The sequence below is a fragment of the Protopterus annectens genome, chromosome 2.part1 (assembly GCF_019279795.1).
Source record: "Protopterus annectens isolate FY-2018-M chromosome 2.part1, PAN1.0, whole genome shotgun sequence".
In the NCBI taxonomy this organism is placed as follows: Eukaryota; Metazoa; Chordata; order Ceratodontiformes; family Protopteridae; genus Protopterus; species Protopterus annectens.
In genome coordinates, this window is record NC_056729.1 from 1,980,502,041 (window position 1) to 1,980,517,565 (window position 15,525).

General features: G+C 40.9%; 1 protein-coding gene across 1 annotated transcript in view; it reads left to right on the top strand.

Moving 5' to 3' along the window:
- Positions 1-15,525, top strand: part of ADAMTS6 (ADAM metallopeptidase with thrombospondin type 1 motif 6) — a 2,910,080-nt gene that overhangs the window by 2,819,917 nt on the left and 74,638 nt on the right. Inside the window, exon 16 of the mRNA XM_044063364.1 lies at positions 10,835-10,991. Coding sequence (XP_043919299.1) covers positions 10,835-10,991 — 157 coding nt within the window. The remainder of the gene's footprint in view (positions 1-10,834; positions 10,992-15,525) is intronic.

A 15,525-nucleotide genomic window follows, 5' to 3' on the forward strand; every position in this document is an offset into this window, starting at 1 on the left:
GTGCTCTCAGGAGCCTTGAACCAAGTTTCAGTCACTGCACAGACATCGATGTTCTCCATACTGAGGAGGGCTTTGAGAGCGTGCATCTTGAGGTTTAGACTTCTGGCATTGAGCAGCATTACCCTTAGTTTTTTTCCACTTGTGTTTTCTAGGGATGTGGGTTTGTCTTTTGAGCCTTGCCTAAAAAAGGCACTATGGGGGTGGCAAGAGCCTTGGTCAATATCCGGAAGCCCAGGGGTGACAGGTGCAAGCCGTCCCTTGCAAAGCAGCATGGCTTGTCAAGCATGCCATCCCAAGCAGACAGACATTGGATCCCCTTAGAATGACACCAGTAATTGAGCCAGTTGTTAAAGCTGATTGGTTTGTCTTTGTACTGTGGCATCATTCTTGGTGAGGGTAAGATGCTGCTCAGGATCAGGATCATACCGGCCTGGGCTACATAATCAGAGAGCTCCTCTATGTCTCTTTTCATGTAGTCCAGGGAGGTACGTCTCAGGTCATTGACACCAGCATGGACAATGACTGAGTCATATTTGTACTTGCTTTGGAGTGACCTGAGTGCTTGTGTTATGTGGCGGATTTTAGCACCCGACAGGCAGCTTACTGTAACCTTTTCCTTGTTTAGTCTGGTGAGCGGGATGTCAATGTGTCTGACTATGGAGTCACCTATTACAAGTGTATCAGGCATGTTGTTTGGCCTTAAGGGCTGTGACTGTTTGGCACACTGACTTTGTGAACTATGTGTTGCATGTGCTATGTTTTGAGGTAGTGGTTGCTTGGATGTCTGCTTTGGAGGCCTCTGTTGTTTTGGTAGATTTTTAATTAGAGCCTCCAAGTATGTTTTTGTGTGTTTATGTGTTTGGTTTGTAGTTGTGATAGGTCTATGTGAGACTGGGTTTGTGGTGTGTGTGGTTACCTTCTCCTCCTGACTGATTTTGCCAGTACTGAGTCGAGGGAGCTCAGCCTCCAGTTTGGCTGTATAGTTGCATCTCTCACATATATTTGTATTTGTTGGGAGGAGGAGAGGGTTGTCTGTGTACATGAGGCAGTTGTAACATTGCCTCAAGATTCCCAGATTCACCAGCTGAACTGGAGAGGACGCCAGTAATTGACCCTTCGACATGCTAGAATAGTGTAAGGGATTGCTGTGTAACTGAGTCAGAAAGGACCTATAGGGAAATGGGTACTCAAGGGGATTGTAGGTGGATGTAGTGCTTTCTTTTTATTTAAGAGTGCTTTACCTGTGTAAAAATGCTTTAGGAGCAAGTGCTGGGCTTTTCAGATAGAGAATAGACTGTTTAGATTGAAAGTAGAGCAGTTCTAAGTTTTCAAAGCTTTATAGGAAATATATAAATCACCCTATAAAACTGAATTGCTTCAGTGCAATGGCTCAAAAATGCACAGTTACTCATGTGTTTTCAATAATGTATTCAAGCCAAAATGTCAGACTCTAGTAGATGTGGACGTGTTTCATTGTTATTGCAGCTCATCAGCATTTCCTAAGTAAAGACTGGTTTATGCTTTGAAATATCTGGGTTTTAGAAGCAAATCTTTTTATTTCCCAGAGGGGGTGTGGTATCAGGTCAAAATGGAAACAGAAAAATAAGTAATCTGAAACAAAGAAATGTAATGCATGAGTGTTTAGAATTTTCAATATGACAATCAATGCAAAATAAAACGACAGCTTAATGAACTGATTTGAAATCTGACAGACTGGGAAGGTTAAGCATTATTCATCTGTTGCAAAATTTCTATGCCTGCATTTTAAACTATTTAGTCATCAGTGTCTTGAAATTGTACTCAGTGATACCCCCTGTAGTATGAATTGTTATAGTCATTGTGCTGACGTACATATTCAAACTGTTTGTATATAGTGATGAAAGTTGTGTAAATTAAGCAATAAATGATGAGTGGATGTGGGTAAATCCTCATACACCCACACCTATGAGCCAGTTATTGCAGTTATGGCATTATTTAAGAAAGAAATTAGTTACCTTTCGTAAATAATGTGTTTGTGTAATGGCACCATAGTGTTCCTCTGCATTTTTTCCTGTTCTGCATTTTTTTTGTACTGTGCATGCATATGGGACTGGGCAGAAATACAAGGATCATAGGAGATTACTAGGCTTTCGACCCAGAGGTTATTTTAAGCCTAGCCATTTCATCCCAATGTAATACCATGAAAATGCTAGTCAATACCTAAGAATGCATTTAGTGATAACTGTACATTTCCAGGAGGGTTGTGGGTGCTATCCCTGGTAAGAATTTACAGTGCCCCATCCACTCATCCAGGTTCCTCTTGAACAGTGTCATAGAGGTGCTCTGTTTCACATGAATTAGTAGACTGTTCCAAAGATGCAGAAGTCGCTGGGAGATAAAATCTGTCCCTCCAGCATGTCCTGTTTAATTTGCAGACCATATTTAGGTCCCTGGAACAGGTAGACAAATCAGGTGTTTCTTTAGTCTTTAGTCTTTCAAAACGTATCTGATTTTTCTTGGATTTGGACCTCTCAGCCTTTTAGCTCAAGACATTTGGACAAAGCCTTAAATGGGTAACAAAGGCCCCCAAAAGGGACAGATTGTAAATGTTGCTCTTATAGACTTAGAAAGCTGCTAAAATAATACAGTTTTTGTTAGAGTGCATTATCTGAAGGATATGAAGTCTGAAACTCAAACGTGTGTCATTATTTAGTGACTTAACTCCTCAGCGATTTGTCATAAAACCACAAATTTTATGAGGAATAAACCAAAAATATGAGGCACAAATCTGGACATTCTGTGAAAATGTATTCATTTGAGAGATATTACAGCTCAACGATACTTTAGTGGGCAGACTTTTTTATATTGGTAAGTGTTCAATTTACAATGGGCATGCTGTTTGGGCTGTCCAATCAGCGTACTAATTTTTGAATAACCATGATGCATCATTGTATAATTCTCATTTTAAGATGTAGCATTGGTCATTAGACAGCAAAATAAGTTGTTGAAAGTAGACTGGTTTATAAAAATGACAGTTGTACTGATCTTCTGTTACTAGCAACCAAGAGTTGACAAGGTTATCATTCTGTAATACAGAACAATGAGTTATTGCTAAAATGAGATACATTTTTTAAGCATTGCTCATTGAAAAAGGGCTGAACGAATTCTTGGTAGCTTGTCTTCTTTACTACTGTATTAGTAAGATGACTCATTCTTACTGGTCTCGAATAGCTGTGCAATGAGGTTCCATATCTTTCTATACTGTAGGGGTCCTGATAGTCTTTCCTACACCTCACTGAATGTAAAGTGGCTGAGGTTCCTTTTGAATAAGTTCTGACCTACATATTTCAGTCTTCTGTGTTACTCAGGAGTTTTCACGAGTGACTGGCTGTGTGTGTTTTCAGGGTTGGCATATAGCTAGCCTTAAAGTAAGACTTTGGGGTCTGCATGCAGGATCATCAGGGAGAAGTGTCTGTTATTTGCATTTGACACTCTATAATTCTGTTTTGTGACATTCTCATGAAATGTCATAGCACTTCATGTAACAGTATTAACCTGGAGCAGTTCTACAGAAAAGCATAACTGTTGATTCAGATATTTGAATTTTTTTGACATATAACATGTAAAGCAATATATGAAGCCTTTTGTCCAGCTTTGTGAGGTTTCAGCCAGTAACTAGTAGTTTATTGGTCGTTTTGGGCCAGTTTCTAGCTTTTTCCAGCCCCCTGGTATAACGATTTAGAGCGATTTAGCGCGGAGCTGCCACTGTTGCACACTAGGGCAGTGCCGGTTAAGCAGGTTTAAACTATTCGGGCTACCTAAAGTCCACTCTTCAAATTTTCCCTTAAAACTACCTTCCTCGAACTATACTACTGATCAAATCAGCGTACCCTATAACTACAAAGATCAACTCTACTTGACTCCAAGTAGACTATTCTCTATCTATTAAACCTAGCACTTGCTCCTACAGTACTTATTACCTTGATACGGCACTCTTTTCATAGATAGTACCCCAAAAGGCAACCCCCATTTCTCGGTCACCCACGTCCCCCGCCAAGTTTTTTTAAAGTTTTTCGTCTACCCTTCTAGCATGTCGAGGGATCAGTTGCTAGTGTCCTCTCCTGCTCAGCTGGTGAACCTGGGAATATTGAGGCAATGTTTCAGTTGCCTCATGTACACAGACAACCCTTTCCTCCTCCCACAAAACACAAATACATGCGAGAGATGCAACTATACGGCCAAACTGGAGGCTGAGCTCTCTCAACATAGGACTGGCAAGACCAGTCAGGAGGAGAAGGTTACCACACACACTATAGACCCAGTCTCACATAGTACCATTACAACCTCAAATCATACACATAAACACACAAAGACATACTCGGAGGCCCTGATCAAAAATCTACCAAAACAGCAGAGGCCACCAAAGCAGACACCCAAACAACCACCACCTCAGAACACAACACCCGAAACACATAGACCTCACAGTCAGAGTGTCAAACAGTCACAGCCCTTAAGGCCAAACACAATGCCAGACACACTAGTCATTGGTGACTCCATAGTCAGACACACTGATGTCCCGCTCACCAGACTGAGTAAGGAGAAGGTCACAGTAAGCTGCCTGTCGGGCGCTAGAATCCGCCACATAACGCAAGCACTCAGGTCTCTCCACAGCAGGTACAAATATGACTCAGTCCTTGCCCGCGCTGGTGTAAACGACCTGAGCTCCTTGGACTACATGAAAAGAGACATTGAGGAGCTCTCTGATTATGTAGCCCAGGCAGGTATGACCCTGACCTTGAGCAGTATCCTACCTTCACCAAGAATGATGCCACAATACAGAGATAAGATGATCAGCTTTAACAATTGGCTTAAACACTGGTGTCATTCAAAGAGGATCCAGTATCTGTCTGCCTGGGATGACATGCTGGACAAGCCACGCCGGCTTGCACCTGTCACCCTGGGATTCGGATATTGGCAAAGGCTCTTGCCACCCCCATAGTGCCTTTTTAGGCAAGGCTCAAATTCTAAACCTACCACCCTAGAACACAAAAGGAAAAAACTAAGGGTAATGCTGCTCAATGCCAGAAGTCTAAATCTCAAAATGCATGCACTCGAGGCCCTTCTCAGTATGGAGAACATCGATGTCTGTGCTGTGACAGAAACCTGGTTCAAGGCTCCTGAGAGCACCCCAGCGCTATTAGGTTTTACCTCATATCATCCCCAAAATCCGGACAATACCAAGAAAGGAGGGGGGGTATCCATATTCATCAAGGACACCCACACCTCAAGACTGGTGACAACACACGATGCATCGGAGACCATCCAGGTGCAATTAACCATAGGCAAGACTGCTCTGCAAATTGTAGCATGTTACAGGCCACCCTCACAAACTCAGGAAACTCACATTTCCTTCCTGAAAACACTAGAGGGGATAAATGTATCACCAAACACCATCATACTAGGTGACTTCAATTACCCTAATATAGACTGGGAACACTACTCAAGCCCAAACACCCTAGCCCAAAAGTTCCTGGAATTCATAAACTCAAATGCCATGGAACAACTAGTCACCACTCCCACAAGAGGAGATAACATACTTGATCTCATCATCACGAACATGGGAGCACAATGTTCAACACCGGAAGTATACCCTCACTGGTGAGATCAGATCACAAACTAATCTCGCTGGAGGTCCTCATCCCACCCCACCTGAAATAAAAAAGACCACAGTAAAGAACTTCTCAAAAGCCGACTTCACACTTCTAAAATCTAGTGTGGTCTCCTTTCAGGCCCGGAAAACAATACTCAAGCCGCTGAATCACTTACAAACGCCTTCTACCAGCACCTGCAGGACTGCATGGATAAGGCAATCCCAAGCAAAACAAAGACTCTTTGTACCAAAGGCAGCGTCCAGTCTGGTGGACCCCAGCCATAAACAAACTCTACAACAAAAGAAGGAAGCTACTACAAGATAGAGCAAAATCCTTAAAAGGTAAGACACCCTTGATCACTATAAGTAAAAACTAAGAGCTCTCATAAAATCATCCAAAGCAAATTTGAGAAAAATAGCTAAAGACTCAAAAGACAATCATAAGGCCTTCTTTAGCTATGTTAGAAACCTAGGAGGAAACTCCCAGATATGCTCAGAACTAGTTCAAAATGATGTGAAGATTACTGATCCTACAGACATTGCCAACATACTGGCTGACAGGTTCAGTGCAAACTTCCCCAAAAGGAGAGATATCTATACCAAATGAGTGTAGCCCCCCAGACATCTCTTGCGTCCAAGTGAGAACTGCTCTCTCCAGAGCAATCAACACAGCATCCATGGGACCCGATGGTGTCCCCGGCTGTGTGCTCCACGAACTCAATGAGGAATTAAACCCACAGCTAGGACAGCTGTTTAATCAAAGTCTTACCTCTGGATCCAGGGAGTGGCGCACTGCAACTGTGGTCCCACTTCACAAAGGCGGTGCCTCCACAGACCCTGGAAATTACCGGCCCATTAGCTTGACAAGCCTTATCTGCAAAGCCATGGAGAGGATCATAATGGACCTCATAAATAAAGACATAGGGAATTTGCAGACTTTGGATCCAACAGTTTGGCTTTGTCAAAGGCAGATCATGCCTTTTAAACTTGGTTGACTTTTGAAACAGTCACCAAAGCCATTGATGAGGAAAGGCAGTCCATGCAGCCTACCTCGATCTGGCTAAGGCCTCGATACAATACCCCACTCGGGTATCATTGAAAAACTCATCAGCTTAAATGTTAACCCATACATCACAAGATGGGTTGCAAACTGGCTGAGTGACAGAACCCACAGGGTCAGAGTTGCTGGCGCCATGTCAGACTCAAAGCCTGTCACAAGTGGTGTCCCACAGGGCTCAGTCCTGGGCCCACTCTTGTTTGGCATCTACTTTTCCAAGTACAAGCAAACACAGGAGGGTTATGGCTGACAAAGTTTGCAGATGACTGCAAACGGTGCGCCATAGTAGAAAACACATCTGACACAGATATCCTTCAGAAGGGTCTCACAGAAACGGATAACTGGTGCCAGAGCCACGGCCTAAAGTTAAATGCCAAAATGCATAGTCATACCCTTCGGGAAAAACAAGGTTACCTAGCTACCAAATAGGTGGCAATCCACTGAGCACAGAAGAAGTTATCAGGGACCTGGGGACCCAGGTTGATAGTAGTCTGTCATTCAACACCCATGTAGCTAAAGTAGTTAGGAAGTCCTTCTACATTGCCCACCTTATCATGAAGGGATTCTCATCTAGATCAAGGAGGTCATAGTCTCCTTTACTCATCACTCATCAGACCAATGATTGAGTACAATGCCCCATTCGGAATGTATCTGACCCGACACTTGCAGCAGCTGGAGAGGCCACAAAGTTCCTCACCAAAAGGATAAAGGGTCTCAAAATCTGTCCTATGCTGCCCGACTGAAAGAACTCCAGCTCTATTCAGCGCTGCTCAGAGGTGACCTTTGCCTAACATACAAGGCCATGTCAAACCCAGATTTGATGAATATGCTTCACCTCAAAAATCTAGATCCATCAGAGCCACAAGGGCGGAGACTTAAACCTCGACACGGCTATTAATAGGACGTGCTGGAGGGATAGATTCATCACCCAAAGACTCCCTATGCTGTGGAACAAAATCCCGGTACATGTGAGGCAGAGCACCTCGCTGGCCTTGTTCAAGAGAAATCTTGACCAATGGATGGGAGATCGCAGATATACCCCAGGAATTACCTCAGTGTCACTGCTCGACAGAGGCACAGCAAAATAATGGGTATAGTTCCCCATACTAAAGGGGTGGCGTAAGCCACAAAACAATGGGCTAGGCTTATAAATGCCCTCGGGCAGATAGCCTAGTATGAACCTATGAACCTATGAACCTATAAGCTGAAATGTGATGCAGCTCTTCATAAAATGTGAACATTTCTGTGTGCATCCCGATTGTTTACATTTTATTTAGTTATCCTTTGTTGACTAAGTTAACTCCTTTCAGGAGACATCCAAGTTGATATTTACACTACTAGGGGAAATTTGGCCAGGGCATCGAGGAACTTCCCATAGTCTTTTTAATAGATGCTGCTGAATTTTTTACATCCTTCTGAGCTGCCACCAACTCAAGCAGATCGGAACTCAGTTTAATGTCTCATCTGAAGGATGGCATACTCAGAAATGCAGCACCCCCTAATGGTGCATTGCAGTATCTGCAATTTTACAATGAATCCATTCACATTGAATGGGAATGGAAGTCACAACTTTCTAATCTTCAAGCACCAAAAGCAAGTGCACTGCTTGTTGAACCACTGACACTAATATGAGAAATTACTTTTCAACTGCATTGTTGTTCAACTGAGTTCCCATCTGCTTGAGTTGGTGGTAGCTCAGAGGGATGTAAAAAAAAAAACTACAAGTATAATCTACAGCAAATAAATCAAAACAACCCTCAGATGTTTTGGGCAGGTTTAAACAAACTGCTACATCCTGGACAAACTTCCACCCTCTCCCCTGCAGCCACCATTGATAAACCACCTGAGGAAGTCTCAGACAGTTTTAACCAATTCTTTACAGAGACAATCCAAGCCCTAGCTAGCCAACTACCTTCAAGCTCCCCTGGCCCTGAGGACACCACCCCTAGTAACCAACTCTCATTCAGATTCCAACCAGTTGCCACTTCACTTATCTGTACCCTGATCAAAAAATGAAAACCAGCTACTCTTTCTGCTGATCTACTCCCTGCCGAGTATCTACAAAAAGCAGCTGATGCCATTGCTTACCCCATCTCTATACTAATCAGTCGAACCATAGTAGAAGCCAAAATCCCCACCATCTGGAAAATATCATATGTAATCCCACTTCACAAAGGAGGTAGCTCTACTGAACTATCTAACTATAGGCCAGTAGCTATATTATCTCCACTTGCCAAGATTATGGAAAAATGTATTCATGGACAACTGTTTCACCACCTAATTCAGAATAACCTTATGGCAGACTCCCAGCACGGCTTCCGACCTCACCACAGCACTACTTAAGCCCTCCTAGCCTTCTAATCGCAACAGTAATAACATATTCTCTGCCCTCTTCTTGGATCTCTCCAAGGCATTTGATATGGTTGATCACCAACTTCTAATCCACACCCTGAAGACATTCTGTCTAGATACTAAAGCCCTTCAGTGGTTCCAGTCTTATCTGAGTGGCAGACAGCAGGCTCTCCTTTGGCAAAACAAACTATCTATCCTCCTACCCAACTCCCTTGGTGTACCCCAGGGTTCTATACTAGGACCCCTTCTGTTCTCCATTTTCATTAATGACCTTTATACTGTTATCCCAAAAGTCAGCTGCATCCAATACGCTGACGACTCCACCCTGATCTGCTCAGCCACATCTCAGACAGAACTATGGTCAGCTACCCAGAACACCTTCAGCATAATAGAAAACTGGCTTTCTGGTCATTGTCTGATCTTAAATCATAAAAAAACCTGTTACATTTCTCACCAACTCATAGGTCTACTGCATTTACCTTTACCATAAAATCCAATAATGGCATTATAATCTCCCCGGACACCTCTACAAAACTACTAGGTGTTATCATAGATAACAATCTTAAATTCGACCTGCATGTTAATCAAACCATCAATAAAACACAGGGTCACTTTACAGGATAAAAGCCTTCTTAACCCCACCTGCTAGAATTGCCATAGCTCGCTCTCACCTACTTTCAACTCTTCTATACGCATCCCCTTTACTCTCTAATTTAAACAAGTCTGTCTTCAACAAACTCTCTATCTGCTACAACCACATTGCTAGATTTGCCACTGGTCTGCCTTATAGGACACACCACTGTATCAGTCTAAACCAGCTTAGGTGGCTAGAACTGCCCAGTTTGATCCAGTATAACCAACTAATTATGGCATATAAAATCCTTTACAATCCGAAAAATACTCCTGCACTAAAAAACATTATCACCCCCTATAACAATCCCAGACCTTTTCAGTCTTCTAACAGACGTTCAGACTATCAAAATTAATAACTCAGCCGGTGACTCTCTCTTTGCCAACTCTGCAGGTAGATCCTGGAACTCACTCCCAGCTGATATTACTTTACTTACCACCCTGAGTCAATTTAAGATAAGACTCAAACAATATTTGACACTAAACTGGCTATGTCAATGTATCATACCAGACTAACTCTCCTCTACTATGAGTTAATAACTATAATTTATCTTAGTTGTGTTACTTAATCCAGATTTACACCCAGAAATATCTCTAACCTTGGAATTTGTATAACTTGTTAAGTATGTAACCACTGTATATATTGTATCTGTAATCTTACACCTGGGAGTATCTCTAACCTTGGAATTTGAATAACTTGTTAAGTCTGTAACCACTGTATATATTGTATCTGTAATCTTAACTGCTTATCTTGGAGCTTTTCTACCTGGGCCTCTGCTGAAAATGGACATGAATCCAGTCGGACTATCCCAGTCAACAAATGTAAAATAAGTAAATAATTGTAATGTTTTGTATTTTATGATCTGATGTTTAGTTTTAAGTCTGCTCTACAAATATTATTGATATTCTTCTCAGTATTTGAATTGGTACATAACACAAAAGAATGTCTGGCTAACATGAATGTAACTTTCCATTGTCTAATATGCTTTTAAAACAAGAAAGTGATGCATGCCCTGAAACTTGGAAGATTGTACAATCTGTTTTAATTGTGTAAGGCAAGTGTGGATCTGTTCAAGAACAGTTGCTGTTTTAAATAATATTACCCCCTGTGACTTAGATTTTAGTTACCTCAATTCATGAAAGCTTTTTCCCTTTCTTTGATACAGTGTACTGCACAATGTGGCTTTGGACAACATATGCGGACAGTGCAGTGTCTTTCCTATATTGGTCAGCCTTCTAGTGATTGTCTAGAAAAAGATCGACCTTCATCAATGCAGCAGTGTGAAAGCAAATGTGATGCCTTCCCTAATGCCAGTGTGGAAGGTGAGTGCAGAGTACTCCTAATGCTTGTTTATTTATTTATTTTTTTAATTTACTGAGATTGTTGACCAGGAGTGTCTCAACAGGGAAGGGTCCATTTACATTGAAGACCTGGTAAGAAAGCTCCAGCAGTGAGTGCATACATGGGTAAGACTGCAATACATAACAACATCAGGAAGTAAAATGGATTTCACAGAGTAGTAAGGAAATAGATTATATAGAAAACACATTCAGGACAAACTTAAAATAATACTGGCATACAAGAAGACAGTTACTAATTTCTTCTTATATGTGAAATATAGTGTATATAAATGCTATACAGAAGACTATTACAGTTTGTCATAAATATAACTATTGAATGGAATTTACCTAAAAAACTTAGAAGCCTGTCTTTTTTTCAGAGGGAAGTCTCCTACATCCTCATTCCCAACTTCTGTATCTTCCCAGTCCAAGGATGCACCACTTCAGAAAAAGGGAAGATACTCTTTTAGGTGAATTCCATGTCATAGTTTTATGTACGCTTAGCTACAGCAAGGAATTCTATACTTTGTAATTCCTAGCAGGGATCTCAGTAATTACTGAACTCATTTTCAAGTGAAGATGGTATAAAATAAGAGTTCAGTAATTGTCAAATTAGCCTTTTTATTTAAAGCATTTAAAAGATAATCATCTGTTTGGGAATGAATGTTTGTCTGAGCCTAGTTTTTGACCCAGATGACTGAAATGCATGATTTAAGTAAAATATGACGAACTTAGTAAGGTATAAGGAATTAGTGGACTAATATGAAAAAAGAAATCCATGACCATAGCGAGCTCTTACCTGGTGTGGCTTATTTAAATGAGAATTCTGCCTGGATTGTTATCATTTTCTGTGGTAACCTGGTAGATGCCAGCACCCTGTGGCACTTAAAAAAACAGTTTAAGGTCTTGTATCTAGAAGGTAAAATCCACCCACTCTTGTCTTATCTACTGCTAACAGCTTATACTAAACAAATTCCACATGTCTATTACATGGTGTTTAACAAACCCTACCATTAGTCAAAATGTGGAAGTGCAAATTAATGCATTTAGGAATTGTGTGCAATATTATTGTGTGACTGAGCAAATCACATAAGACAAATGCATTTACAGCAACCATTCTTTACCATTGCTTAAGTGTTGAAAATTTCAGACTAGTTACTGGGTGTTCTATTATGTCAGATTGCTTGCATACTCAAGAGTAATGTGCCAGACACATTAATTGTAATGGCTCAGCATAGTATGCACTGCCACACCTGCATGACTGGCATATGCATATAGTACAACAGAAGCAAAATGCAGGACATTTTATTAAAACAGGCCCCAGTGAAGCTGTCAAGCTGCACCACAAACATCTGAATATTCTGCCATTAAGTACATACTGACTGATTAATGTACTTAGTGACACAATATCAAAGAAGGGAAAACACATGGTGGAACTTTTTGCATCATTATTTGTGGCAGCAAAACAGAACAATAAATGACTTCAAAGCAGATCTTGCAGACTTGCTATGGAACATATACATAGCAGCAGAAAGAACAGACTAAATGCTTAACTTGGTTAGCAAAGCAAGGAGGCGAGCCCAGCTGGAATGCACCCAGAAATTCAAACAGAGCTAGCCAAGGAACTGTCCGTCCAACTAGCAGTGATATTCAGTGAGCTAATAAGATCTGCTTACATACCAGAGAATTGGAGAGAGTCCCATGTGTGTCAGTATTCAAAACAGGTATAAAGCTAGGCCAGTAAGTCTGACTTCAGCACTAGGGAAGCTACTGTTAACAGAAGTTACAAGGTTTGTAGAATGCTTACAAAGCATCAACTTGGCTGTATATGCTTGATATGGATCCTGTAAACAGAAATGGCAAATTTTATTTCATTTTGGGACTGCTACCAAAAGAAAAACATATGCATGTTTTGTACAGAGCCTGGATTTCAGCAAAAGCATTAAAAAACAGGCTGCATGGAATTCATCCATTCACAGTGAATAATATAAAGTCTAATACCGTTAATCAAACAATGACTGCAAGTTAATACCTGCTTACTGTTTCTACTGCTTAATTCTATAAATCTAACAAGTGGCAATTGATGATAGCGAGGTTTGTGCCAAGATCAGCTGTTTAGTCAGATTAGGACCTCATTAGATAGGATACCAGGTACTCTAACAATAGAGATGGACATACTTTTTGCAGCTTGGGCAGATCCATGAAATGAAAGCATTTTATGTTTGTAGAAGCAAAAAATAACAAAAATAGAAAAGAAATGGAAGTATGTAGTTTATTGTTCTGTAGTCATTCCTTTCCAGTATAGTGAGGATGGTTAGGTAGATGCGTTTAATTTTAGAAATGACTTAATAACACTAAAATAGCTTGTTTATTCAAACACACAGTATATAAAGAATCTCTGCATGTTTGATAAACTAAGGTGTGTGTTACAGCCATTTAAGAAACTGTATGTTGTACATTGCTGGTGATTTCATATTTTAAATTTACTTATACTATAATCCTGTTCTATAGCCATGTGCTGTAATTGGGCACCATGTGTTCTCTGTTACAATGGAGGCAGGAGCAGCAAATATGAGATGGAGCACCAAGGTGATGATTGCACAGGATAACCCCTGAAAATAACGCAAAATGAAATTTAACATTATGACCTAAAATAATGATGTTCCAAAGGACTAATGTATAAAGATTCTGCAAAAGCTCTTAATCCATTGTGTCTTGCTTTGACTGTACCTTGTAGTGGATGCAAGCATTATTTATGCACTGAAAGTTAAAACTTAGATGCAAGGTATGTGTGGATAGAGGTTCCCTATTATATGATCGAAGATGCATTCTTTCGAATGCGTCTTGATCGAACTTGAAAGCACAAAATGGCAAAATACCGAAACAGCGGCATATAAGCGAATTCTTTCCCTGGGAAAGAAATCGCTTGGCCGCCTTTGTTATTTTGCCGTTTTCATCACTGTAGTGCGATCACGGAGTTGATATATTTAAGTGGGGTGTGGCGGGCACAGCCCCCCAGGTGGGGGTTGTGGGGGGTGAAGCCCCCCACTTTATGTATGTTTTAAAGGTTTTTTTTTTCTTTTTTGGAACAGCTATTTTTTTTTTCCCTGGGGAAAAAATCGCTGTTCTAATTGTTCGGGATTGTAAGCTTTTGCCTACATGGGGTTGATAAATCAGCGTTTGCTGATTTAATTTAGACCCTGGATAGAGTATACATCAAAAGTAATATGGCTGACACAGATCTTTATACTACAGCCGCATTTTTTTGAACACCTGACCTAATATGTATTTCTTTATTATACAGTGGGATTTATATTTGCTTGCATTTCAATCCGACATTGCCCTGGTGCAGCAGTTAAAGTTGTTGACTAACAGCACACCATTCTCCAGTTCCATTTTCAGCTAGAGTAACTTCTTTGTGGAATAATTATGTCCTTCTGTTACCTGCAATGTGTTTTTACCAGATATTTTGATCTTCCCCCTCATCTCAAGGATACACCATTGGTGAATTGTCATTCTTCCAAAAATGCTGTAGTTTTGCATGTCATGTGAGAGAAGAGGAGAAAAAGACAGAGGCAGACAAAGTGTTGCTATGGTTTATACCCTGCCTACACCTAGTGTTATGGCACCCAATCTACTTTAAAAAAAATCATTTCTTCTTCTTTTAATCTGTAGCTGCAGATGTTCTGTAGTCCTATCTCGCCTTCATTCTTACATATGGGATCGGCTCCGACTCGGCCTATTTACAAGCTGGAAGTCTTCTAGTTGGCTCGTGGATAGGTAGGTATCCCATGGTGCACCAGTACAATCCCCAGATCTAGTTTGCTGCGTCAACGAGTTCAGTTTTGCTTCTCTTTGGCTCTGGCTAAGTTTTTCAATTTACTCAAAGTTTATACAAAATTTTGGGGGGGGGGTTCTACTTAATAGTGTTATTATATCATTGTATATTCACAGTTAGTGTAGTTTGTATGTTAGAGTAGTTAGCATTTATTAGTGCACCGTTTGTGTGCAATTTCTTAGTACAATTGACCTTTTGGCTTTATAGTACTTGGTATCATGTGTGCCAGCTTTTTGTGTTTAATAATTAGAGCTTAGTAATTGTAGGCGTCTTTTGCGCTCAGTTAGGCTGTGTGTTGTTAATAGTTATAAGTTGTAGTTTTTTGTGGATTTCCGCTTGCTAATTTATTAGTGTTGTTTAACAAAACGAGGATGTTCTTCATCTCACATTGCTGCAGTCCTTACACTTGGGTAGTCCGCTGTCCTCGGTCGGCCCGAATATCAAAGTATTAGGCTGACGTCGGTCAAGGCGCTTAAGACTGACATCAGAACGTCAGGGTACAAATGCACATGACCGACGTCATATCCTCAGTCTTTTTTGCCGCATGGTCCGATGCAGAAGCAGCGTTGCAAGTGCCGTTCGGCGTTCTGAAATTTTTCGAATTCGGAGATTCAGACCGAGTCAAAGTTGGCTAAGTACCCCGTTGGGGAATATTTTAGTTTTTTCTTGCCTCAGTGG